The sequence below is a fragment of the Ascidiella aspersa genome, chromosome 1 (assembly GCF_963924565.1).
Source record: "Ascidiella aspersa chromosome 1, kaAscAspe10.2, whole genome shotgun sequence".
Classification (NCBI taxonomy): domain Eukaryota; kingdom Metazoa; phylum Chordata; class Ascidiacea; order Phlebobranchia; family Ascidiidae; genus Ascidiella; species Ascidiella aspersa.
The window spans coordinates 2,798,976-2,826,820 of record NC_139447.1 but is presented as its reverse complement, the minus strand read 5'-3'; the positions used below and the strand labels follow the sequence as shown (position 1 = coordinate 2,826,820).

At 37.7% G+C, this 27,845-nt stretch overlaps 1 protein-coding gene and 1 non-coding gene across 2 annotated transcripts in view; one reads left to right on the top strand and one right to left on the bottom strand.

The window, feature by feature from the left end:
- Positions 1 to 27,845, bottom strand: part of LOC146166546 (uncharacterized) — a 40,187-nt gene that overhangs the window by 6,764 nt on the left and 5,578 nt on the right. Inside the window, exons 9-41 of the mRNA XM_083389190.1 lie at positions 27,604 to 27,756; positions 26,218 to 26,377; positions 25,269 to 25,394; positions 24,539 to 24,649; positions 24,206 to 24,319; positions 23,620 to 23,675; positions 22,472 to 22,557; positions 22,147 to 22,203; positions 21,503 to 21,645; positions 20,550 to 20,735; positions 19,742 to 19,904; positions 18,881 to 18,960; positions 18,432 to 18,515; positions 17,194 to 17,287; positions 16,057 to 16,271; positions 13,932 to 14,124; positions 12,622 to 12,801; positions 12,230 to 12,334; positions 11,536 to 11,640; positions 10,527 to 10,655; positions 10,065 to 10,166; positions 9,598 to 9,748; positions 8,949 to 9,009; positions 7,535 to 8,498; positions 6,947 to 7,038; positions 6,249 to 6,318; positions 5,868 to 6,026; positions 4,900 to 5,052; positions 3,983 to 4,099; positions 3,026 to 3,638; positions 1,763 to 1,856; positions 552 to 740; positions 28 to 111 (exon numbers count right to left, since the gene is read on the bottom strand). Coding sequence (XP_083245316.1) covers positions 28 to 111; positions 552 to 740; positions 1,763 to 1,856; positions 3,026 to 3,638; positions 3,983 to 4,099; positions 4,900 to 5,052; positions 5,868 to 6,026; positions 6,249 to 6,318; positions 6,947 to 7,038; positions 7,535 to 8,498; positions 8,949 to 9,009; positions 9,598 to 9,748; positions 10,065 to 10,166; positions 10,527 to 10,655; positions 11,536 to 11,640; positions 12,230 to 12,334; positions 12,622 to 12,801; positions 13,932 to 14,124; positions 16,057 to 16,271; positions 17,194 to 17,287; positions 18,432 to 18,515; positions 18,881 to 18,960; positions 19,742 to 19,904; positions 20,550 to 20,735; positions 21,503 to 21,645; positions 22,147 to 22,203; positions 22,472 to 22,557; positions 23,620 to 23,675; positions 24,206 to 24,319; positions 24,539 to 24,649; positions 25,269 to 25,394; positions 26,218 to 26,377; positions 27,604 to 27,756 — 5,389 coding nt within the window. The remainder of the gene's footprint in view (positions 1 to 27; positions 112 to 551; positions 741 to 1,762; positions 1,857 to 3,025; positions 3,639 to 3,982; positions 4,100 to 4,899; positions 5,053 to 5,867; positions 6,027 to 6,248; positions 6,319 to 6,946; positions 7,039 to 7,534; positions 8,499 to 8,948; positions 9,010 to 9,597; positions 9,749 to 10,064; positions 10,167 to 10,526; positions 10,656 to 11,535; positions 11,641 to 12,229; positions 12,335 to 12,621; positions 12,802 to 13,931; positions 14,125 to 16,056; positions 16,272 to 17,193; positions 17,288 to 18,431; positions 18,516 to 18,880; positions 18,961 to 19,741; positions 19,905 to 20,549; positions 20,736 to 21,502; positions 21,646 to 22,146; positions 22,204 to 22,471; positions 22,558 to 23,619; positions 23,676 to 24,205; positions 24,320 to 24,538; positions 24,650 to 25,268; positions 25,395 to 26,217; positions 26,378 to 27,603; positions 27,757 to 27,845) is intronic.
- On the top strand, positions 26,590 to 26,663 carry Trnat-ggu (transfer RNA threonine (anticodon GGU)). Its single transcript has one exon. It is a non-coding gene; the product is annotated as a tRNA-Thr (tRNA).

The following is a 27,845-nucleotide window of genomic DNA, read 5'->3' as shown; positions in this document are numbered from 1 at the left end:
ACAGGTGAATTTATAAAATAGACTCACAGCAGTCGTTCTTTCGTGTTGCTGAAGGTCAGCGCTCGCCTGCCTCTGGTGGTGAGATGCACTGTGCATTTCTTGGCTTCGGGGCTGCAATTTAAAAGCAAGGTAAAGTTAATGTTACGTGTCTTTTAGTAACAAATTTGGAAACATATATTATAAAAAAGGATTTTTTTACAATTTAGGCCAATTGTAACTTGAATCGATATTTTTACGCTTATTTTAAACTATTAGGCGATAATAAAATATTAACTTGACTAACATACTATTATAGGCATTGAATAAAATGGTGCCGTAGACGTTTTTTTGGTGTATTCTAAATTTAATTTTTTCGGGGGCTTGTTTTACTTTAAATTTTAGTGACTGTGAGCTGCAAAAATTGCGATTCTGATAAATGGCTTTTCTGTGCATTTCTAATTTAACTTATTCACCGTGTGCTGCAAAAAAATGCGATTTTTACGATTTTCACAGAATGATGTCGCATTTTAGTCGAACATTTTCTGAGGCCTATTTTTATTTAAAATACTCACCGTGTGTTGATGTTGCGGCGCCGTCAACCCGTCATACTCCTGACTAATCTTGTGATCGATGATTGCATTGATGAGATGAGCTGGGGTCATTGTGGCCCGACCCTTCGACATGAGGTCGATGGCCGTCTTGCCACGCTGGGCCTGTTCCTGAACGGCGCCGGGACGTCCCCCGGAACCCGTGGCCCATTCCTGTTGTTGTTGTTGCTGTTGTTGTTGTTGCTGCTGTTGCTGTTGTTGTTGTTTTTGTTGTTGTTGCTGCTACGGATTGAAGAATATTGCTATTGTTTGGTAAGCAAGATTCTCAACCGGGTTGGCGCGGCACTCTGGGGTTGGCGCGGCACTCTGGGATGCTATTTTTTACGCTTAATGGTGTCAAGAGATATTTCAAATTCTTTAGGATTCCAATTTTTGCTCTATTAGTAAGCTTCTTGATACATTTTTTGTGTCTACGATAATTAAAAAAGTTTTTTTCAACCTGGTTGCACAGTTTAATGAGCTGTTTCAATCTCGTTTATTGTAACGTTATCGTTAAACTATACCCAGCAAAAGTACGAGAAACGGTGCTGCGAACTATTTATAATTTCTGTAAAGGTTGCGAAACACTGAAATAGAAAGATTAAATTTAGTTAGTGATACATTTTTGGCGGCATTTTATTTTCTTGAAGGCTCAATGTTTTTTTAATATTCAATTTTTGAAAGTTTGATTTCATTTAGGTTTTTTTTAGCTCTAGTGGTATTTTGATAAACAGTATTTTAGGGATTTCAACGACTTAACGGTATTTTAAAATTTCAAAGTTGATTACATTTTAAGGTATTTTTGAGCTCTTTAATGTAATTTTTGAGTTAACAGTGTTTTACAGCCTTAACATAATTGGGTAGCCTTCATGACATTTTATTGAATGAAGGTTATTTTAAAGTCTTGGTGTAATTTTAAAGCCATAATAATACTTTGTTCTCAGTAATGGTGGTATTTACAGCCTTGATGTTACTATGGAGAATTTGTTCTAATACCATAGGCACAAATAAACACATGTGCAGTATATAGGTCTACTAATAAATTATAACTTATAACTAATATTGACATTTTGATTAAAATAAACAAATAAGTACCTTTTGCTGAAAAAGTAAAAAACATTCTCCTACTGTGATTCCAACAAACTTACTAACACGGTCAACAAACGAGAAAGTTAGCACCAGGAAATATTTCTTACCTTTACAACTTCGTTAAGTCGAACCATTTCTGTTTGATCGAGGGATTCTTTTCTTCGCTGACTTTCCTGGGCTGCTGCAATCATTTCTTGCTCCCTTTACACAACAAAGTAGATTTTATATTTTATATTATTTTTAATTGTTTATATTAGGATCCATGCCTGTTCCAACACTTCCAGTTGTTCGTTTATACATATCCTAAATAAAAATCAAATCACAAAGGTGATCTAAATTCTAAAACAATCGTTCGAATTAGGTTTTTAAGCAGTACTGATAATAATGTTTTGGGAGGAATTGCGATATTCTGATTTTAATAAGGTTGTTTTATTTCTTTTTAGAACTGTTGCGAGTTTTTTTTTTCAAATATCACTCCTTTGAGAACAGTGCTCGAGAGAATAGTAGAAGCGTGAAAGTATACAGAAAATAAAGTAATAACTGCCATCAACCTTTTTAATACCGATCGACCGGTATACGACATCGAAAATATTTTTTCCGTATACCAAAAATAAAGTAATAACTGCCATTAACTAAACATATAATTATAGTAACGGTAAGCTGATACATCAGTATCTATCTACTTTTTATCATATGTAAAACAATTTAAATACTTTTCAAAAATCTTTTTGAATCTCAATGTAGATAATTATATAAAACAGTTTGGTGCAAGCAAGACCAGGCTAGAAAAATAAATAGCGTGTGGTGAGGTTCGAGTTCATGACCTCTGGTCATACTGGGACTGTCAAGTTTGAAATGAGGCGAACTAAAGCAGAAAAACTTAGGAATTTTACACACAACAATACGGAAAACTTTACATCATCAAATATGATATTATGTAACTGAAGAACATATTTGGCAAACGAAAGCTGAAACGCGTAATCTAAAACCCTATTTATCACATCGTAAAATCACTTAATGAACTCTAAGATTTGGCTTATGGCAATTAATTAATTTGGGTGTTTAAGTGTTGATAAACACGTAACAGGGACCGTCTCCATCCTGATAAGGCTGACTCATATCGCAGCCATCAAGTGGACCAGAAATAAATTGATACCAAAATTATATTATCGGTAAGCTGATATATCAGTATCTCTCTCCTTTTTTGTTATATGTAAACAGAAAAAAATATTTTTTGCACAAGCTTTATAAATGTCTGTGTCGACAATATTACAAAACACTGCAGGGTGAATTATTATATATCGGTCTACATCCACATCCGATTTTGATCATAAATGCATAATTATATAAAACACTGCAGGGTAAATTACCGTTGAAGTTGCGGTTGTGCGTTCCTCAGTCGTTCCGATGCCGCAGCTTGCAACAAATGACCAGAGTGAAGCTCATTGGGGCGGATCGATTCCCGGGGGATTTCCCTGGGGCCCTGCTCGTGGGGGCTCTCGGTGCGACCCCGGCCCCCGATCACCTGGGGACTGTGGGACCTCTGCCGGCCGAGGGGACTCCCCGGGTCCCCTGGGTGGGAGAACAAGTTAAGAGAGGGTGAGGGCCGGGGTGAAGGGGCCGCGTAGGGGGCCGGCGGGGTCCGACGCGATTCCTGGCCCCCTAATTGGGTTGCCAGGGACGACTGGGTTGTGGGGGTGTGGTGGTCGCTGCTAGGGGTCCTTCGGGGGCTCGAGGAACGCCTTCGCTCTAACCCTGGGTGAAATATCTCTGGGATCATTGCGAACGGGGGCTGGTTGGGGTAAGGGGTTTTTGGGGTAAAATGGGGGGTTGAGGCGCGGTGGGGTGATGAGGGGCTTTTCGAGGGGGTGTTGCGAGCCGAGCTGTGCGCGCGAATGGGGTTGGGGTTGATGGTTAGGGGGCTGGGTAAGCTGGCCGAGTGAGCTGAGATGAAACTGTGGGCGTCGGACGCGGAGGGTGAACCTGGAAAATTGTAAAATGTTTAAATTGTGCAAACAATCGTAAAATGTGCTGACAAATTTTTCAAAAAATAGGGAAATTAAAAGGTTAAGAATGTAAATGTGAAAAAAATGTTAACAAACACGAATGTTTTTTTTAAAAGTAGCGAATAATGAAATGTAAAAAAACGTGTTAAAATATGGACAAAAAATTTGGATTCCTTAAAGCATCGAAATGTCAAGTTTTCGATTGGAATTTTTGTAATTAAAAATGCGACGGAGAGTTAAACAATCTCATTAAATTTTATAACAACCAGAATGTTCTTAGTTAATAGTTATTCAACGTTGTTGCTAGCATTACCCCCTTACCTGGATGAAGGAGTCCGGCTAGGGGGTACATGGGCCCAGGGGCTGCCTGGTGGTGATCAGAGGGGCCAGGAACACTGACCACTTGTGACACCACAATGGGGAAATGGCCTGCTGCAGCTAAACAAACAAAGCAATGGTTGGTTTAGAAATCAGTGTTTCTCAATCTTTTTGATCTGGCGGGCCCTCTTCTTGAAAATAATTAATTAACTCATAATTATTTTTATGAAAAAAAAAATATGAAAATATGTACAATAATACCTTCAAGTTTCAAAGGCTAATTTGATTAATTGTATAAGTAAGTAAAAGTATAATTTTTAAGCGGATGTTTTACACCTTTAACCTAGCGGATACCTTGTTAATCTACTCAATAATATACAGCTTAACAATTGTTTTACCATTGCAATTTTTTATAAAGATATAAGTTAAAATGAAAATAAAATATACCCAAAGACTTTTTGAGAAACATTGACTTTTTTAACACGTTAAAATACGCGAATTAACTCGATGACTTTTCATAATTTAAAGACTTGGGTAAAAAAAAATAAAAACTAGAACTGCATCTTCAATTCTTTATATATATAAAAAAAATTGTACGATTTATTCTTTTTTATAAAACTCTGGACAAAAATCGGTCTGAAACAAAAGCAAAAAATAATTCCGACAAAAACAAGACATGTTCCGAACATAAATATCCGGCCTATAGAACTACTGAAATCAGCAGATTTTTGAAGTATATTTGTATTACTACGGCAATTAAAGGCGTCATCTTTAAAAATTGCTTGCCAGACGAGGTCCAAGCTAAGCAAAAAACAAATTAGGGGTCCGCGGTAAACAATTTTCAAGAACCCCTGACAGGTGGGTTTACGATAGCCGTGGTTCAACATTTCCACAGTGCATTGCGTGCGTTGGGCACCTACCTGAAGTGTACGGGTTCTGCTGTTGTTGCATCTGCAGCGCTGTTGCAAAGTCCTGGGTGAGAACATTGTGTCGTGAGCTGTCCAAACTCTCACCCACTGTGGGTGAAAAGGTGCGCAAGGGGGCAGCGGCGGGGTGAAGAAGACCCTGGGCGGCTGGGGGTGAAAAATGGGTCAGGTTACAAAATAAATAACAATGCTGTTGCTGCTAGGCACTGTTTCAATTGTAAAATTGTTCTTCCGGCAAAATTTTAATAAAATACCAACGTTTCGATTACCTATTGGGCAATCTTCTTTCAATAGTTGCAATTATATTACCCTGAAGAAGATTGTCGGAATAAAATTTTGCCGCAAGAACAATTTTACAATTAAAAAGGAAATGTTAATCACCGGAAGTCAAATATTTATCTATGTTTTTGTATGTCCTTTCGATACTGTGTTAAAAATAGTGGAGACAAAAATACAGCATCGATGTAATAATAAGGGTAACCATCTTGTCTCGAGTGCCTCATAAATCGATTGTGTTTTTTACCTGCTGAAAATATAAGTTTCTAAAATTTTAACTTAAACAAAAACATAATATTGTGGCCGAATGGATTTTGTAAAATTAACGTATTCATAATGTGTTTGTTTTATCTGGTAATGTGAACAATATCAATGACGTGTAATTTAATGAATAAAGTATTATCAAAATGTGTTTTAATTTAATAAACATAAGAATCTAGATAAAGCAATGGGTTGGCAAAAATTTAATTATAAGTTAACTTTTAATTTCGGCTAAGAAATCAGAATACTGCAGCTTACAGACCAATGGATTTTGTAAAATTAAAATTAACTTCCCATCAAAATGTGTTTTAATTTTATAAACATAAGGATTTAGACAAAGCAAATGCGATTACAAAAAGAATTAGATTAAACCAATGAAGGGTTTTATCGTTTTTACTAAAGTATTGGAAGCACAGCAAACTTACCTAGTTGGCTTGCTGTGAAGGATGAGTACTGCTGCATGATCGTGTTCAACATTTGTGTGTCGGGCTTGGCAGCTCCTGCAGAGAAGGGAGGTGTTGGCCACCATTGCTGCTGGAAGCGCATGGCAGCCGCAGTTGCAAGTCCGATGATTGGGTCGATTCCTGGTAGACAAGAAATATAACTGTGTCAAAGGCTTGATGCAAAGATAACACTTTGCTTTAGTTAAATACACATCGCCTAAGTTTAAAAGCAATTTGGTTTTAGTTAAATTTACCTGATACTTTGGCATAAGGTAGACTAATATTAAAATAACCCAACTATTTGGTAAAGCAGTTATACAACATTTCAATGTTTGATGAATTCCCGAAATACCAATCACTTACCGCTATCACCAGCTGTCCTAGGCACTGATGAAGGCAACGAGAGAGAAGAAACGGATCTTTGACCGGGCAACTGAGAACAAACAACAGACGTAAGTTCGGCGAGGTTGTGTGCCAGTGTCTGGTGTATAAGTCTGTGTATGTTGTGTTCGTGCGTGCATCTCTGTACGCGTGTATTCCTTGGTATCTCGGTGTGTTAACGTGAGTCTGTGCAGTGTGCATATTGTGTTTGTGTTTGTATTTCTGTAACTGCGTATTCCTTGTTAAGTGTGTACCCCCTCTGTCGGTATATGAGTGTATTCTTTAACCATTTAAATTGCTTCGAAGTGTGTACGCGTCTTTGCTAGCTTAAGTTTACTTAAAATTGTGAACGCTTTTGTATGTTTTTTTGTCTTACAACCGCGCGAGCAGTCAGTATGACCGAAATGAAAAAACTTAATTTGTGTTTGAATGACGTAATAGTGGGTCAATGATTCTTAACTAAAGCGGCTAACCGTTAAAGTTTCAGCTGACAAAATAAAAAAAATCAGCTGACAAATAAAAAACTTTTTAGTTAATTAAAAATGAAACTATTGAACAAAAACATAAGTAAAGATTTTTTAGCGACACAGAGGGCGGATGTTCGTCCCAGCTAATAAAAAATGAACCAAATTTTATCCAATAATAGCAAATTACACAGAGCTTGTTAATAAGGAACTTACCAGCTGAGGTTGTTCCAAGCTTGATCTCTTGAGGCTTGATCCAAGTTGATCAGGAGTGCGTCGTGAATCCCTGGAGTCCGGTCGCTTCACGTCTGCAAAGTCGGGAGTGGAACAAGTTTAAAGCAAATACCAGCGGATTAATTCGGAATCGAACATCAGGGGTTTTAAAGTGTATGGACAAGATTTGAGCGACTACGAGAAAAAAACGTGAAACTGCCGATAGTAAATTTTTCGATAAAATTTAAGACAAATTAAACAGAATTATTACCACATTATTTTTTCGACTATATATTATTTATTTGTATGCCATTTATTTTGTAAGTAAATTTTTCGATAAGCTTTATGAAAAATTAAACAGAATTATTCCCACATTATTTTTTCGACTTAATATTATTTATTTATGCTATTTATTTTGTATACCATCAGTCTTAGTCCTTTAAATAATTGTACAATTGTTTGAAAATTACTTTCGCTGCTTTAAACAACCATCACGTAAGATCTAACAAGCTATTTTGATGTTATATTTAAAAACGTAATCCTGCTTTAAACCTATTCTATCCTTCAGTCTCCATGATCATTTGTTCTCACCTTCTCTGTGCGACTTGTCCGATGACATCATCAGCGATGACGTAGCAGCGGAGCGGTGGGGGGCTTCCGGCTGCCCCTTGGCCCCAAGACCCCTAGAGGGCTTTCTCTCGGTACTGCGCCCCTGGGGTGGGGTCGAGGAACGCTGGGTGAAAAGTGGGGCAGACTTGTTCGAAGCTTGGGGCTCGTCGCTTATTTTTCGCTTAGTCATCATCAGGTGTGACTCAGCAATCCGGCCAAAATCGGGCCCGGCCATTCGGTAGGCGGCCCTAGATTGACCCTGGCTCATAAAAGCGGCCTGGGAACGGCCGGTTTCAGGTGCGGAACGCGGAACCTGCTCCTCGAGTTTTACTTGGTGGGTGAAGGGGTTTTGGGGTTGCAAGGGGTGAGGGTTACGCAGCGTGGGTAGAAACCCAGGGACCCCTGGCATCAGGTAGGCGGGGTGTTTAGGGGGTTCGTGCTTAGGTTTGGGTGAAACAGCGCTAGGGGGCGGGGTGTGGGGTGAAAACTGCTGCTGACGGGGTTGAACAGGGGGCTTGTGCTGCTTTGCCTTCTCGTGTCCATCCGTGGGGTCAAGTAGGGGGTTTTTGGCCACGGGTCGTCCGCTCTGCATTGACACGAGGTTGGACGCAGGGGAAATCCCGGGGGTGTCGCTGTATGACGTCACTCGGTATGTGACGTTGCTTCCGGGGAGGGCGTACGCGATACCCCCGAATTCCTTGGGGTGAATTTGGGCGGTCAGGCCCGCCATGGCCGCCATACTGGACGCGGGGGGTCGCGGCGCCTGGCCTGGGGCCGTTGGGTTCCGTGGGGGCTGCAGAATGGGGGCTAGGGACGGGGGCAGCTTTTCGGGGTCCTTTCCGGGGATTTGCTTTATGTCGTCTGGGTTGATGTCCAGGATCTGAGTTTGCGACGACATAATGGAGAGGATTGTTACGTATTCGCCAGGACTAATAGGTTTTACAAGCTAGCACAAGATACTTTTCAAAAATAAAAATTGTAGGTTTTTAAAGTCCCAACATTTGGATTGCTCAAATGTTTTCCAATTCAATTTCAATTCAATTACCAATTTTTCAAATTTTGAAATGTAGGGACCGTCCACAGCTATTTACTGTACGTTTAGGTTTTACAAGCTAGCACAAGACATTTTAATGTGACTTTTCAAAAATTAAAAATCTAAAATTTGGATTCTCGACAGTTTTCAATTCAATTGCAATGAATTCTTCTACGTTTTTTATTTTTTACATATTCTTTATTTTTTTAGATTTTTTGTGTATTCTATAGTTTTTATTTTCACAAACCATTTGAAGACGTTTGACCCTTAAAAAAGGGCAATTAAATTCCTATATCGAGCTTATTCAATTCTTCTTTATCTTTTACTTTTTTCTGCAGCAAATGAAAGCAAAATCACCCTCACCTGTTGTATGGCTGTGCTCGCTGGAGGTTGACGATGATACTGGTGTGGTGGAACTGTTACCCTGAATGTAAGTTTTCAGTGTTCAGATTTTGAGCAAATTCAAGGAAATACGAGAACAGACTTTGAAAGGTAAAACTACATGATAATGTATAAGGACAAATCGATTTTCATTCAGCAACTTCTGTGATTACTTTTAGTCTATTAACAATACTGAATTTTCTACGACAAAAAACAGAGAAAATTATGGCAACAAATATCACATGCATTTCACACAGATCACTTTATTTAAAACAAGAAATTTATTTCTCAAGAATAATGGCTGTAGTTTGAGAATAGCAACTTGCTCATTTCCGTTAAATTGAATAGTTTAGCATTGTTTAAAAGTTCCAAAAACACAAAAGCAATATCGATGTCATAATGGCTTGAGATTGCAGTAAGAAAAAATAATAATTAAAAACCAAGTGGTTAAAATACATCTGGCCGAAACGTTTAAATAATTTTATTAGGTTCAGCTCTTTGACGTTGATATTAGCCTCACGACATTAATAATTATGACGTCGATAATGAGCACTGTTATAGCGGAACGTTGGAACAATGTAACCTACTTATAAGAGTAATTTGAATTCCCCTTAAATTTGTTGTGACTTACCGTGTAGTGGTAAATCGAAGAGCCGAAACGGGGACCGGGGCAGACACGGGGGCTGCGGGTGGGGCAGGGGGAATAACCGCGGCCCGCTCGTACATTGACTGCACGTCTTTGCTGCTGTATAGTCGCTGGTAGCTGGACGAAATGGCCGGGACTGCAAATAGAGTTAAACGTATCTAGAATCATGGGTTCTTAAACTTAAGTTACAAAAACTTATTTTTCAGTTACAAAATATATTGTATTTCCGAAATTGTACATTTAGTGTACATTAGGGGTCCTTAAACTGGGGTCCGCGAACCCCTTTGGGCACTTGGACTGGTTTAGGGGGTCCATGAAGGCCGAATTTAGATCTTGGTGTAAGTGGAGAGAATTGGGTCGCCGAAGATTCGCTGTTACACAAATAAACCTATTATTTAGGTCGCCGCAAAAAATGTTGACAAGCACTGCTCTAGTACTGCTTATTAACTCACTGGTGTGTCTGGCGTCGGGAAGACTTGATGATGTTGGGTGATGGAAGTCCTTTTGCAGGGAAGAGGCGACCGGACGATGAGCTTGGTAAACCAGCGATGTAGCTGTTAACGTTACAAGGCTTAATTAGGGTTGAGTGGTAGAAAGTAGGTCGCCTATAGTTGTTAAACAATAAGGCAGAGTTTTTTTACTTCGAATAATTTGACTGTTTTCAAATTACTTGACTTGCCTCAATTTTTTACACAAAATTACCAACTGTTTTCAATAGGTCCACCTTTTTAAAGTAGAATTAACTGCTTTTGACCAAAAATAATCGCTGAAACACCAATATTAATTTGATATCGAATCGGCACTGATACTAGCCTAGTATACCATCATAGTATCGGGCGAGTACCGGGTATCGGCTACGATCCAATATTATCGGCCACCCCTGCTATTCTTAATTGCGTCACAATTCGGCTTACCAGCGATGGGGGGTTCTGTCTTGGCAGTGGGGGCGGGACTTTTCCTAGGGGTGGTGGTCAGGTCCATGGTGAAGGTCTTGGGGCCGGAAGCGCTGGAAGTAGCTGAAACCAGGGGAGCGGCCATCTTGCCTGCAACAAACCAACACCTCGTTGTAGGCCTCATATTGTTTAACGCTTCTGGGCTTTGATTAGGATCTGTAAATTCCTTGGTTGTCCTTAGAGGGGTTTAGGGGCTCTGATCTTTCGGGTTAAGTAAACATAAAAAAATTAAAGGCATTGAATAACAATTTTAACAGTTGACAAAGTTTCTAAACTCTCATTCGTTCGTAAACCTTGAAGGTAGATCAAAGGAAAACAAGTTCAAATTAGACGATATCGACTTTATTTTTATAGAGCAGGGGTTCGTAAACTTTTTTTTGAAAAAAAAATCTAAAAATAATGTTTGAGTTTTAGCCAGGGTCGGCAAGATTTTTCCAATTTAACGTCAAAAATTGACGTTATAAAACAAAAAGACAAGAAACCAGCTGTTTTCGGACCGATGAATGGAATGAAGTTTAAATACATTCAGGTAGAACCTTTTAAGGGTTTTTTTAATTAAACTTTTTCATTGGGAAAAATTTATTCCATCTTTTAATTCGACCGGATCCCTTAAAACTAAAGGGATCCATGAGACCAAGTTTAAGAACCCCTGCTAAAGAGCAAAGCCTAATGCTTTTTATGAAGGCACTGTTACGTGCTTAATTAGCACTACAGATTTATCACCGGTTGCTGATTAAGCCGACTGTAAGCACGTAACAGGCACTAGGATGTTCAAACACAAAATGTACCTATGTTTTTGTTTAGTTCATCACTTATCCTTGGTTATTCCCTCTAATGGTACGCAATTAAAATGACCACAAATAACGATGGCAACATGTCACACCTGTCATAAGCTTATACCACACTGCACTACGTAACGTGTTAAAAACACTGTCGCTGCTGTTGTTGCTACATTTGGAATTAAACTTACCAGGGTTGTAGACGAGGTTTTGTATGTTGTCGATGTGCGGGGTTGTTGTTGGGGCTTTCACCAAACTAATCGGTTGTGGGTGGCTGACTGCTGGTTTGTCTGTAACTGAGAATAGCACGAGTTGTTAGATGGATATGTGTGCTTTAGTCAGAGAAACAGAGATATATAGATGTTTATAAGGTTCATAACTAGGGATGTCCATTTGTTCGATAGTACAAGATCATAGCCGATACCCGATTCCAAGCGGTAGTATCGGTACTCGTCCGATACTGAAGTGGTACCGGTGCCGATCCGATACCAAAACAATAAATTAATTTCTGATATAATCCAATGTATTCTACCTTTAAAAGTTCTTAAGAAAAATATTAGCTCAACAAGTGGTAACTAAACTTATTAGCCCTTTCAGCCAAATAACCTGGAAAGAATAGCCTTTTTTCAATTTAATATATTTTGCTGATTAAGCATCATAATGACGTCATTTGGTATCAGATCGCGGTACTTTTGCCTAGAATACCGTATATCGGAATAAAACAAGTCAATTATCGGACATCCCTCAAAAATGCGTGCCAGAACAAAAATCACTAGAAAACTGTGATAAGTTTCAATGTAGTTGCACACGATATACAATAAACGTTTATAGAAGGAAAAGATTTCGACTACACACACTTAGAGCAAAATAAAAACGCGCAAGTACCTTGCTCTGTGGGTGCGCTGCGTGCTTGGAAAGTCTTACCAGCAGTTATAATACGAGAAAGATCAGCAACTGCGGGAGTCGAACTTGGACGCGAGTTGTCCACCACTATATACAAATAAAAATCAAATTAGTGTAAAATCATGCGAGAAAATTGGACTGAGTATTAAATACTCGTCGAAAAACAGTATTGGCGAAACAAACTTCGGCAAAACTTTATTTGTCAGTGTTAGGCACGCGAAAAACGATAAAAGAAAAAAAAACAGTTTGGTAAAAAACTTATTTTATTTAGTTTAAAGTTCATTTGGAGCCGCAACTAGAAATATTCGCTCCTAACATTTGAAAAAATAAACATTTATTAACATTTTCAAACACTAGAAAGCTCAACAGCGCACCTGGCGGCACCAGCGGACCAAACTTGGGGGTGTTTTGGGCCATGACGCTCGGAACCGATTTGGGGGCCACCAGGACGCCGGGAGGGGGCAAGGACTGGGGCCTGTCGGGGTTTAAGGGCTGCAAAAGAGGGGGCCGCGCACCCTGGGTGACCATTGTTGCCGCTGCTGTCGCTGTTGCTGCTGTTAAAGCAAACAGAAAACATTTGTTATGTCTGCAGAGTAGAGCATATTGGTTGTAGTTAACGTAAAGTAAATATCAAAGTTCATGCAGAAGTACCTATAATTGTGAACGCTTCGATTTAACAATAAGATAATGGCTGAAAATTGCAGCCAGAAGTAGAATGAATATCAAAGCACATACAAAAAAATGAGCATTTTGTGTAAGTTTAAACGATAATTGCAAGAGGTTGTAGTTATATGTAGAACTAGTTCCAAAGCCCAAACAGAAGTAGGCAGTATTTTGTGAACATTCCAAACAATTTTTAAGATAACATTTAAGACAACAATATTCATTGTTCAACATAAAGTATTCAAAGTTTAAAAAGTGCTAAACCTAAAAGCTGATTGGGAAATTGAAATAGGACTTCTATTTATGCGATACAGTCAATACGTTTATAAATAATTTGCTTTACATGGAATCAAATTCAATTTTCTTACGTAATGGTCTGCGCTCATAATTTAATACATTTCTTTTTCGTTGATGCAAACAACGGCAATTCACGCATCTGCCTAACTCGTTGTAAAAATAACGGCGGAATATTTAGACCGCCTTAAACTTATATTAGATTTCAGACTCAAATAGACACTGTCGTGGTAAATTTTCGAAAGTTTTCGCAAACGTACTTAAATCAAGTAATTTTGCCCAAAAGTTTTAAGTCAAGTCAGGTAAGTTAAAAACAAAATCGACGTTAGAGAAAGAGTAAAATAAACGCCACAGGTTTCGAATTTTAATCAGAGAACTTTCCGAGCATAAATTAAGTACTTAAATAGTATTAAATAATACAGTTGTGTCCGCGGATAAAAAAAAAACAGAAAAAAACGAAAGTATACAAAAAAATAAATTTATTAAAAAAGACGAAAGTATACAAAAAATGAACTTTCTTTAGTTGATTAAAGTTATCTAATGTTTAATCAACTAATTTCTTATCTTTAATCAACTAATTTTACTCCAATAGACAAAATAAAAGATAAAAGAGAAGACCTGCTTTTAAACGACTTGGTGTTCTGTTTAAAAAAAAAGATTTTTTATTTTGCGCAGAACACAATACACGTTAGCTGGAAAAAGCCTTTTAAAACACGGCGTAACTCACCCGAAGCCGCCATAGTGACGGCTGTGGTCGGGTGCGGTTGAGTTGATGACGTCATTATGAGTGACGTCACGCCAAGGGAGGGGGCGGTGGCCGAGTGGCGGGCAGCATCGAGGTTGATGACTGGCGAGTCGTTAAAGTCGTAATCGAAGGCGTCCTGTGGTCCTGAGCTTTTTACCTTGGCTTTCCACGAAGTCTGTGAACGATTATAAATAGTTGGATTGCATTTTACTTAAGTGGACGTGATTATAGACTAGTTATTAGTAATATTTTCTCTAGGCCAAGGTTTCTTAACCAGGGGTGCTCGCAACCTCAAAGGGGCGCAAGAACTGTTTCAAGGGGGTGCGGGGATACTGAATCAGACACAGAAAATATATTACTGTAATTTATTTCTTTGCTCTGTTAATGGAAAACTGACTCACTATTTGGTATTGTGTTATTGTGTTATCAGTTAGTGGTTTAAAAATAAAATTACAATAGTTTTGTTATTTAAGAAATTCTAGAAGCAATGCGAGAATTTGTTGGTGATTAGAAAGGGGTGCAGCAAGGAAAAAGGTTAAGAACCACTGCTCTAAGCTATGGGGCCACCAAACTACGGCCCGGGTGCCAGGTCCGGCGCGCAGGGGATTCTACTGGCGCACCGCAATTTTGAAATCCAACTAAATTTGCATCAAACTATAACAAACGACAATTTGTAAAGATCACTTCAGCTTTTGTTGCAAATTATATTTCCTTCGTTTAACGCAGGGGTTCTTAAACCCCTTAGGGGTCCGTGAACTAGTTTTAGGGGGTCCGCGAAGGCCAAATTGAAATATTAGTGTATATTTAGGAAGTAATCAATTTTTTTATGGAAAGAATTTAATTAAAAATAAAACGTTTTTGCATTGAATGTCTCTATTTCTATTCTCCTTTTTACATTTTGTGGAATAAAAACTGCAGATTTCTACAGTCTATTTGTATTACGACGTCAATTTATGACGTCATTTTTTTTAATTTCTTGCTTACCGTGGTCCACGCGAAGCAAAAAGACAATTTAGGGGTCCGCGGTGGAAAAAGTTTAAGAAACCCTGGTTTAACGACATAATCCAGTTAAAAAGGTTCGACACAAAGTGTTACACCTGGCTCGAGATCGTCAATCTGTACAGTTGTTAGCCCTTTTAAAAAAACAATGGTGACCCATGCTCTAAGCCAGTGGTTCTTAACTCTTTTAACACTTGTATTATCACCAGATAATGTTACTGAAATATCATCAAACGTCACTTATAAAAGTCGGAACAGGTAGACTTTCACCACCTGAAGGTGCTAATTAATACGCTACGAACGAGTAGAACTCCGAATGATAAGAATTACGTTCCAGCTTTTGTAAACGAGGTTTGGATATGCTCGAGTCACAATAACTAAATATGATACAAGTTCGTATCTAAACGTCTGCATCAAGATCATGTTGATCTACTCGACCATTTTGGACATTGAAATTCATTAAGCTACATTACAGATCCGTGCATGCTGCATAGTGTACATAAGTATATTTCTATCTACAACGGTATAACATTCACATTAACTGATGATAATACAAGTTTGTATCGAAACATCTTTTTAAGATGATGTCGATTTACTCGACCTTTCTGGCTCTGACATTTATTTAAAAGCTTCTTATACAAGTGCTACAAAACTCTACAGAAATGCGCGCAAACTTATGAAAACTAAATCAAAACATTACCTGAAGATAGCAATTCAGGTCAGACACATTAACCAGATCTTAAAAAGATATATATATATCTTTTTAAGATCTGGTTAATGTGTCTGACCTGAATTGCTAGCTTTGCTAGATTATTTTGCTGTTACTGATCAGGAATTAAGGTCGACATTTATCTTGCAAGGGTCAAGGTGATTTCTATTATTCACATATTCAGTGCAACATTACCTGAAGATGATAGAAGTTCGTATGAAACGTTTTATTAAGATAATGTCGATCTACTTAACCTTTTTTGCAATTCATTTTCAAGCTACATATACACGCGACCTCTAGATAAATGTTCTAAAAAAAGTGCTAAAAAACCTCTACAGAAATGTTCTAAAAATACTCAGAAATGCTAGCTAACCTAATTTACAGAAGATACTAAAATACCTCGGTAGACGCGTCCTCATCTGCGCTGCAAGTCGCGCTGCTATCGTGTTCTTCTTGGTGGGTGCGATCCAACCCCGAACGAGGCTCCCCTGGCTTCACCCCTGCTTCGGGGGCCGGGGGCTTCACCTGGGGGGTAGCTTGTGACGTAACGGGGGCCTTGGGCGGCTCCGGGCGGTCTGTAGGGGCGGTGGGGGGTGCGGTGTGTTGTTGTACATCTGGAATGTGCGTTGCGTGGTAAAGCGCGACGAAAAATATTGAACCCGGAATAAATAGTAAATCTCGTCTACAGTTGCAAAAACTTTTGTTCTTGGGATCGCAAAAATGTAGAAAATTCGAACAACCTTTCAAATAATTAAGGTACCGATGCCATTGTTACGAATAAATATTTCGGAGAATCGTTGTCGAAGAGCATTTTACCTGGCGTCTTAAACGCCAAAAATCACTATAATTAAAGACCAGTTATATCAACTATCCAGCTAAGAGCAGGAGTCGCCAAGTTTTTTTCATAAAAGACCGGTCAAAACCAGGACTGGCGATCGCAGGCCGAGTTACTTTAAGGATTGATGCAAATTAGCGCAAATCACGTCACAATGCTGTTGATTTTATTCTATTTATACAACATTTCAGAACTTTTATGCGAATTCAGGATTTTTGCTTGTTTGTTTTTTATGACTTGACAAAGTTGCGCCCAAATGTGACGTCACAAAGTTGCATCAAAACGTGACGCCATCAGAAGCATAACTTTAAGAACACCACACACTCGTTTATTTTGTTAAAGTTTAACATTTGGAGAGGTGTTATTTTTAATACAAACGCTACATTACAAAAATGCTATCGGACTAAATAATAACCTTGTTTATCACCTTAGCAGACTTGATCATTAGCAAACGATGAAACTGGCGTTTAGTGAACATCTTATACAAATTTAGCTTTAAATTGCACTCTAAAGTAGAAATAACCGTGTCTTGAGATTAGAAAGAAGATCTCGCGGGCCTGTGGAATTTAACTAGCGAGTTGGATTTGTCCACGGGCTTGGTGACCACGAAACTAGGGTATGCGATTGGTATGTTTTCGTGTTAGGAAAATGTTCAGATATAAACTGTTGAATCACAGTTAACCATCCTATTGGGAACTAACTTGATTTTGCTGCTGGGTCGGCTCCGGCTTCAATCTTGACTTTAACACCTTGTTTCGTTGTGCTGACATCTTCGGTCTTAGCTTGGGTCGTGATCTGTAATTGTAGCAGCGGAGATAATTAATCTATTAGTCTTTATTACTTTTATAAAATTATTATTTTCGCCATAAATCGGTTGACAAACCTAGTTTTGAGTCAATGTACGCTTTAAATATGAGAAAAATCCCGAGTGCCATTAGAAAAACATTAACAATGTTGCAGAACTAAACAGTAGATCTACTGGAGACAGAGTCAATGCACTCTTTTGATATGAGAATAATCTGTGGTGTTTGGAAACATTTGCAATGTGTAGTACTCTAGTTGATTGCAAACACAAAGGACAATGTCCGACGTGTTAATTGGTATTTTATTGTTTCAACAGGCATTCACCTGGTTACTCAGCAACAACAAAATACTTTTGTGGCAATTTGTGGAAGTGAAAAACGAAGATGGATACAATAGAAGATATTTTTTTGACGTTTTTTTACTAATTAGGAAAAATATTGTTGTGTTTAATTGTGTGCTGTAACAAAACGGATTTTGACGGAAGTAAGTTCTAGAATTACGGTTTCAACCAGTAAAAGGGCTAATAAAAAATATTTAAAGTTCAAACAATTATTTAGAGCAGGGGTGCGGGCCGCATGCCGGCCCTTTTCCATTTTGTGCGGCCTTCACCTTCTGCCAGCTATTTTTCCCTAAATAAGGCTATGAGTGTGCACTATGTTGGAACTTTTGCTCTTTCAGTTTCCTGTTTAAAAGTGCAATGTAATCCTTAGGCTACACCGCTACACTAATGCAGTTGAACTCGAATGGGAAGCATCTATTACAAAACAACCTTCATTCATAAAGTTTTACTTGTGTCACGTTGTTATGATAAAGAATTGTTTTGCAACAATTACACTTGTCTGGTACGTTCAAGGTGTAACAGACTTTTGCTTCATTTGAATTTTTTTAAGGCGTCATTTTAATTGTAGGAAAAGTTATTTCCGAATCCACAAGTAGACAGCACTGACAAAACTGCTGTAGTCACAGCCTAGTAGCTCAGTAGTTTTTCTAGTAAAAGCTGAAAATATGAATTAGTGTTTCTTTGATGAGCGGCCCTCCTGTAAGCATTACCTTTCCTAACTGGCCCTAGCGTGAAAAAGGCTGCCCTAGTGCCCACCCCTGATTTAGAGTGACACAACTGATGCGAAACACCCACCTCTGTTTTCAAATCCTCCGCTGCTTTTGGTGTTTCCTTGCTTTCACTAATCGTCTTTTCCTTCTTCACTTTACGATCCGCTTTCTGCAAGCAAAAAAAAAAACGCCCGAAAACAGGTTAAATGTATGTAGTAACTGTAAATAAAGGAGATGATAATAACGTTGATTTTATTTTAGCATTAGGGCGTTTTTGTTGGAACTGCAACCATTTCTTGGGCAATTGATACGTAAAAAGGTTTAAAATAGCTCGGAAAACACTTATATTAAAGGACAGTAAACGCCAAGTGTAGAAAAATGTTTTACATTACAATGAAACCTATTCCATGATAAAAGGCTGCACACAGAGTATTTAAAAATGTCTGATAGGATTGCATTTTGGGGTTAACTATTATGAAACAACTGACGACTTAACGCTATAATAAAAGTGTTGCAGCTTCTTATCATTTTTACCTTTGCTTTCTTTTCTGCAGGTTCGCCAGGAGCTAGTGCAGGTGATTTGGAAGAATTCGGTCGCTTCGAACTTCCCGAATCTGCTGCCATAAAAAAATAAAATGACTGATTTCTAGAGAAACGACAGGTACTAATAAACTTATGGCATAGGTATCAGTCCAGGCAGACAGAATCTTTCCAGCGTTCTGATACAAGGATTTTTGGTCCAACTTCATCGGGTATTTTTGTCACGTCCCTTAAATTAAATGCTGTGTTTGCCAAGTGATGTATAAATCTTGCCATGGTTAGGCGATAAACAAGTAATAAATAACATAGTCATCTAGGAGGTATTATATTCAAATGAATACCAAGAAAAATAGATCTAAAGTCATTATTTTCGTTTGGACATTAACAAATACCCTAATATGGATTCGAATATTGCGACATAATGGCATTTATGGTGTGATTCAATTGAAATCTCACATTGAAGAGGTCACACAAGGCAACATGCGGGGTAGGTTTCAAAAATTACCGAAATCCGTCGAACAAAGTATGTTTTTTTTGGTTTTCGCACAACGAAAGCCATCGCAGACTCACCGAATCTGTCGATCAATGACGCAAGCAAAAAAGGCAGACTAGAAAACTAGCTATAGCCTGCAGTGAGGTTCGAACTTACGACCTCGGTCATACCGGGACCGTCGCTCTACCAACTGAGCTACACAGGCTGAGAGGAGCGAGTCGAGAAACATCCATACGTCATTGCTTGCTACATTCTGTTGTTACAAGCAACTTCACATTGAAGGGGGTTTACAGTACCACATCATTATTCAATGAACGAACGGCCAGGTTTGTTTTCGTAACATTAAAGAGACAACTAAGCACCTGAAGAATCGTGGATTGCGCCTCCAGCTGCAGCAAGTGCCGCGGTTCTCCGGGTCCGGATTTGCGAGGTCGAGGAGGGACCGGGGACCGATGGTTCACCCCCCTCTGAAGCGGGGGCCTTCGTCGCCCCAACAGCTGGGCTGGGGGTTCGCTCCTTCACTTTCTGGAGGCAAAAAATTGAAAATATGAGCGAATTAAAAGCCAGAATGTTCGATAAAATATACACTTCGCGCAAAGTAAACGTTTCGGGAATATTTTTCATCAATAAGTGATCAATCATCTTGATTTATTATTAGTCGAAAATACAATGGAAAATAGTTTTCTATGCTTGATTTTTTTTTTAAACTATAATATAATCTATTTTTAGTACTTTAGTTTGCTTTTGTCTTAAAGAGTTTTGTGCTTTCTATACATTTCAACAAAAGTTTCCACGATTCGAGTAATATAGTTGATACATTCAATGTTTCACAAAAAGGATTTATTGGAAAAACAAAGTAATTTACCAAAACGCTCAAGATCTGGAAATGACACTCTTTTACCACAGAAAGGGGTCTGACAAAAAAATTACGACATACATGAGGAAAAAAAACGTAAATAAAACTAAAAACCCCACCGTTCTATTGTCCATCACATAATGTAAAAATTACAAAGATTTTTATATCAAATTCGTAATTTTTTTGTATTTTACGATCGTAATCTTATTTCGAAAAACAAATGTTTTTAAGAGTTTTCTGTTCAATGTGATTTGAACAAGATAAAACAAAATTTTAAAGATTTTACTCTTAAATTCGAAATAAATTTCCCTCACAGTTTTCTTATCCTCGATGGCCGAAGCGACAACAATCGTTCCCGCTGCTGCGCTGCTCTCATCCGACTTGCTCTTTTCCTCCGCTAGTGGCGACTCTGTGCTCTTGCGTTCCTCCTCTTGCTCGGTTGCCATGGCAACCGTGTCGGGTGATTGCGCGTGATGACGTGTGCGACGAGATTCGGTCGTCTGGAAAGAAAAGTGAATTCAAGAAACGTAACGTATTGTAACATAACGCAACATAACGTTGTGCGCTATACCATATCGTAACATAATGCATATTATCGTATTGACATGTATCGCATCGTAACATACCGTGTGATATTGATAGCGCGTGCAACAACATATCGTAATATACCGTGTTTAACAGGAATTATAACGCATCGTTTGATACACATACGCAGGTTTTTTTAAAGGTTTGGTTTGGGTGACCGCAAGTAGTTTTAAGAGACCGCAAGTGTTTCATTTAAATACCAAAAAGTTGCAAGTCCAAAATTTGGGAAACCGCTGGAGAAATTTGGGAAAAACCTTTAAAAAAAAACACTGCTCATACGTATCAGAAATATATTATAATATACTGTATATTATCGCATCTTAACGTATCGCATCGTAACATATCGAATCATTATTAAATTACGTATCACGACAAATCGTAATATGTTCGACAGACATTGTAACCTATCGCATTGCAATGCATCATAACATAACGCATTTGATCGCATCGTAACGTATTGTAGCACATCGTAGCACAACATATCGTAGCATAACGTGTTTAATACGTATTGTAACCTATCGCTTCGCAATGTATCGTAACATATCGTGACGTATGAGAACGTAGAAAATGAATCAAGATTTATTAGAAACGTTCACAAAATGCTGCCTACTTCTGTATGGCCCTAGATATTTTTATTACGTCCAACTAAAACCTCAACCATTATACTCTGAAGTGAGTTCACCTTCTTTCGTTTTCCTTCAGTGATGAGTTGGTCGAGTCCGTGCTTCTTCTTGTTCGTGTTGTAGAACTTCTTCACTTGTTGTTCAGTCTTGTTCGTAACCATGCGGGATATGGTCGAGAAATCGCGGCCGTGCTTTCCAAAACCTGACGAAACCATCAAATAAAGCTTAATAATGAATTTTAAAGTCGAAAAGGTCGAGTAAATCGACATCATCTTTTTATATATGCTTGTATTCTTTTTTGGCCGTAAAAAGCATTATTTAGGTGGATTACAAATCCGTGTGTATATAGCATACCAACAAATGAATTTTAAAACATTTCAGTTTTTAAATATTTCAAAACTTTTTAAATAAACTATAGACTTAATAAAAACAACTGAGCTACACAGGATCTGAGGGGAGCGGGAAACAACCAAACGCCAATGCTTGCTACATTCCGTTAGTACAAGCAACTTCATATTGAAAGGGGGTCTACAGTTCAACGTTAAGTCAACGAAAGACACACACACACACGTGTGCATAGCAACAACTGTTATCTAGCCTTCAGAAGCGTTTGTTTAATCCATGATAACGACTTGCATATCATAGTACACCGTAAGTCTTCAATATAAAACGTTTTTTTGGAGAGCTTAATATTATAAATTACCTTCTTTGACGAGAGCTATTTCTTCCTCGGTCCAATTCATAATCTGCTTTCGAGCTCCTAAAAACATTAAATTATTTTGCTTTCATTTTTGTTGTTAACCTTTTATGTTCGCTCACAACATCATTGGGAAAATATATTTCTACAGGGTTATAGTATAACTAGTACTTACTAAAAAAGCAAGGCATTTTGAACTTTTAGCATAACAAATAACAAAACGGGCAAATAAACTTTTCCGAAACACAAAAACTGAATAGCAATGTTTACTGCATGTAATTTAAATAAGAAAATCGAGTTTTCTCAGTGGTATTTTGCCAGTAACACTTACTTGTCATTCTCGGCGATGGAGGTCTATCAATGGCTGGTTCCTTGCTATCCTCCAAATCATTGTCTTTTCTATTGTCATCCTTGTCTCTTTAAACCACAAAAAATGAAGATAAAAAAGCCGAAATATTTCGTTCTTTACTCCTAGCAACTAATTACAATTTCGTAGCAGTCTAAAAAAGCTAAACTTTAAAAAAGCTTTTTATAATCTAAATCGGATTTTTACCAAATATTCTACTTCGTTAAACGGCATTTTTTGTCTCTCATTTGAAACAAAACAAAAAATAGATTAATACTCTTTAGGCACTTGTAGGTGATTTTTGTAGTTTGAAAGAATAGGCTAAAACGTTTCAAAATTAGCACAGGAATATTTTCTAATATAACTTATACAGCAACAGCTGGGATGAGCCCAATTTACACTTCCCAGACTTTCTTTGCGACTACTTTATGGTGCTGTTTCACAAGGCCTAGTTCAACATTATAATAGTCGTCCTTTTTTATTTGCCACATACCAGGTTTCATTTGGGATATTCAGGTTTGGTTTTACATTTTGTATTATTTTTAAACCTTGTATGTTTTGTTTCCATATTACATGCTTATTAGGGTTGTTCAAAAAACACTTTTTTGTCAAATTTCAGTGGGGAAATTCTGCCAACTAATTAAAAGATATTTTTAGATTTAAAATAATGTAAATGCAACACACAAGACATCAAATCAATAAAATAGTGCATTTATATGTTCGAACAATTATATAAATTACTTATCGAAAGTTCATGATAAAAAGGCTAAAAAAGCCATTTTTGTATAAGACAACCTAACAAATGTTGTTGAAATGTGACATTTCTACAATGACTACTTACTTTTAAACTGTAAAACAGGTTTATTTATAGCTGTTCCATTACAAGCAATGCAAAAAAATGTTATAAAACTTTTTTTCAGGGGTACGATACATTTTTTTAAAATTTTAACCTTAATCTGAATTTTCAAATTGACGTAGCAAGGTCAATACTTAACCAAGCACGCTCAGATTTGGTTTGGGGGTTTTTGGACGCAACCTAACAATTCCAGGGGGTCCCTACTGAAATTCGACAAAAAAGTGTTTTTTTGAACAACCCTAATGCTTATTCAGCAACAGCTGAGACACCAACTTACAGTTTGTCGCCTGAATCTTTGGAGGAGCTTGGGTGGTCTTGGGTATGGTGGGATGCCTGGAAGAAATAAGGAGCTCTTTATCAGTTATCCTTGTTTTGAAGCAATATAGTTAGAGGTTGTAGTAAGACGTAGTAATAATTTCAAAGCCCATACAGAAGTAGGTAGCATTTTGAACGTTCGAATAAATCTTTATTCATTTTCACCATTCAAAATGCTTAAAATGATACCAACTTCTGTATGGGCTTTAATATCCTTACTAATGCTTTTTATTATTAAAGGATTATGGTTAAGCAAAGGTGGCTTTACCGGAGTTGATAAGAAAGGAACAACCAAAAAATAAATAAAATTTAATCAAACTAAATAAAATGCGGCGCAAGTTAAAGAAAAGCTCGTTTTCTAAATTTCTGTTTCCCTTTTCAATACCTTTACTTATCAAGCTACCAGCTGTCATAAATACCTTTTTTATGATTTTTACCATTTTCTTTTACAATTTTAATACCTTAATTTAGAAAAACGCTACTGTCGCCGATAGCAAGATTTTCGACTTTCTATTTACTACAGTAACCAATAACTTATATCGACTTACGTGTGTACGACCTGACTTCAGCTTTTTAGGTTTCAGGGTTTGCTTTCTAACCAAGCCTTTGTAGTTGTTGGCCTTCTTGGTAAGGTAGTAATAGAGAATGCAGTCGGCAACACTCTGTAAAACATAGAAAAGAAACAAATTGGTTGCTTTATAGGGTTAAGTCAGTTAAGTGACACTTTTATAATTGACAGTCAAAGTCATGCTGGCTCGTTTTCTGAACATTTATTATTTTAATTTTTCTCTTAAAATGCTCTTTTTTCGGTCGTCAAACCGTTTAATTATTTTACTTCGAAATATCATTATACAAGTGGTTTGAATTTCTCAACAACTGACCTTTTTCTCAATATACGACGAAATAGCGTTGAAATTCTTGGCATGTTGAACGTATTTTTCCTTGAATATTGCCTTTTCCTGGTCAGACCACGAATCCAACTGTTGACTTTCCTGAAATAAAATACACAAGAGGTTAAGGTTAAAATAATATAAAAAAATTTTTTTTAGAGCAAGGGTGGGCAACATACGGCCCAACGCTAATCATGCGGTCCCCGACCTATTTCACAAACTGGCACAAGGCCACTTCGCATATTTTTTGGCATTTTTAAATAAGTAAAAGCAAAAGTTTGAGGCGCTTTGTGCAAATCTTATTCCTGCATCCAAGGTAGCATGTAGTTTAGACCCTTTCCAATTATAAAATAGCATACCCTTATGTTATCCCTGATTAACTGCCGTTGCGGTTGTTATAATAAGATGCGTAAAGTCTACAAAGACCTTTATGTTTGGTTTTTGCCCGCAACCAGAAAAAGTTGCCCACCCCTGTTTTAGAGGTATCTGCAATAGCAATACCCGACATTAGTAACAAAAAGTTTATGCTAAAAAAAAATTTAACTTTTAAAAATAAAAAACATAGTGCTCCTAAGATACAACAAATATTCAATGGTATTGTATCAAAGTATTGAATAGCTAGTCTTTAAAAAAATATTATTAGACAAAAAAATGATATGAAATCCGCATGATTACTAACCCAGACAAATACCAACAAAGTCTCAAAGTTATTGTAAAATACCTTAAATTCCTTGAAAGGTTCCCGTATAAACCCATTGCTGTTGATGAACTTGACCCTTCTCTGCTCATGATCTAATAGCATTGGAGGGATAACAGCGAGATGTCGCATGTGCTGTAGTTGGTTCTCCTGCAAGTAAATACCAACATGAAACATGTTATCGCGAAATATCACAGCAGAAAACACTGCGGCTTGTTTGTAGTTCTTTAGTTTTTAACAATTCCAGGGGTGTGCAACCTGCGGCCGGCGGGATAAAATTGACATGTAGGCGTTTATTTGAAATTGTTTTGGGAACTGGACAAGACTTGTGCAAAAATTAGAATTATGTGGCTGAACTTTTTTGAATTATGGGTTTAACAAAGCCCCTCAATGATCAGTGCCTAATAATTAACACAAACTGGAAAATCAGACTTTAGTTTGCCTGAAATTGAGTTTAGGTTAATTTCTGTGATGAAAGACCCGTTCCAGTCTAATCTACATAACATATTTGGCCAGTCAGTTTAAAACACGGGTTCTTAAACGTTTTTGAATGTGGATCCTGAAATTTTTTTGTTTCGTATTTAGACATATAAGGCATAATTTTTTTAGAAATGACGTCATAAAATAACGTCATATAACCAGTAGACTTCTGAAACCTGCTGTTTTAAGTCGAACAAATGTGAAACTAAAATAGAGTATAAATACATTTCAAGGAATGTTTATTAAAAAGTTCTTCCCGTGTTTAAAGTTATACAACAAGATTTGAATTAGGCCTTCATGGAGCACAAACCCAAGTTTAACAATTCCTTGTTCAAAGGGTTCCACTATCTTTAATTAGACGAGATAAAAAAAATGGTAAACATTATAATGGAAATCACTTGTTATAGGAACCTTGTTCATTCAAGTATACCCTGGGTGTGCAATACACCCGGTTGAAAAGCACTATGGTTTCAAATCATCTGTTAAAGCTGACCTGTTCATTCAACCCATCCACGATCTCAGCGAGATCAGCTTCACTCCTACAAGTATCTCCTCTTGTTCCCAACCTCTCAACTCTCTCATGTTGCTCCCTCTGCTTACGAACCTCAGGAAACAACTTCTCAAAGTACTCACGCGTCTTCGCGTCCTTCGCCCTGGAAAGAAAACTTTGTGTTAAGAAGGTTATTTTAAATAAATCAGGTCATATTTTAAGTGTTTGAATCGTTCTCTATCTGGTAGTTTTGTTATTAAGTCATTTTAAAATAACTAGAGCAGTAATTTTTAAACTGAGTGCACGAAGATATTTTAAGTGTACTCGCTTGCCTTCGCGTCTTTCGCTTTCGGAAGAATAAAATACTGTTTAAAAGCCTGCGTAGCTCAGTTGGTAGAGCGACGGTCCCGGTATGCCTGTGGTCGTGAGTTCGAACCTCACCACAGACAAGTTTTACAAACAAGATGCAACAGGCAACGGTGCTATGGTTGTTTCTCGACTCGCTTTCTTTGAGCCTGGGTAGCTCAGTTGGTAGAGCGACGGTCCCAGTAAGCCTGAGAGTTCTAATCTCACCACAGACTGGTTTTACGAGCAGGATGCATCAGTGCTATGATGGTTTCTCCTCTGGGCCTGTGTAGCTCAGTTGTTAGAGCGACAGTCCACGTATGGCCGAGGTTGTGAGTTCGAATCTCACCATAGACTGGTTTTATGAGCAGGGTGCAGCAGGCAAAAGTGCTATAGTTGTTTCTCAGCTTGCTCCCCTCTAAGCCTACGTAGCTTAGTTGGTAGAGCGCCAGACCCTGTGTGACCAGAGGTATTGAATTCGAACTTCATGACACTTTAATTTTATGAACAGGATGCATGGATTTAAAAAACAAAACAGAGATTAATTGAAAAAAAATTCTGGTGCCTTTGCCCGTATTTTAATTTCAGTTAAGCAATCCTTAAACCAAAACCAGCAGATCATACGTATTTTATAAGGTCCTCTTTGAATATTTTGTCCACGTACAACAAAATTTGTTCATGATACAAAAAGACTGAAACCTTGGTTACAAAAATCATGTATTTAAGTCACCGAATTTCAAATCCAGTCTTTTAGAAAACGATTTAAAGTCACAAAAATTATTTGAATAATGTGTCTTGCATTTGTCATCAGTCAATAGTAAATGCAAAAAAGGTAACCTGGGAACGCGGAAAAAAAAGTATAACCTCTGATTAAGAATCATGAATTCAAGTAACCAAAATTTCAAATTGTATATGTAGAAGATAATTAATTTGAGAACCAAATTATCGAATAATGTGTCACGGATTTGGCTTTAATCGATAGTAAATGCAGATTAAAAAATGTATCGAAATAAAACATTAATAAAAGGTAAACCACGTATATACTTTCTCTTTGGATTGGATTCTGCTTCCTCAGTGTCTTTTTGCCACTTGTCAAGCAGCTGATCGTATCGGGCGCACAAATAACGTTCGCGGATGTTTTGTAGCTTCATGCGTTTCTTGAAGAAGGTCAGCAACTTTGGACGCATCTCTTCGTTTCTACACAAAGAGTTGAACGTAGAGTTGTCAGTGTGTTGGTATCAAGTTAACAGATAAGCAGAACCATGTAAGACATTGACAAAATCAAA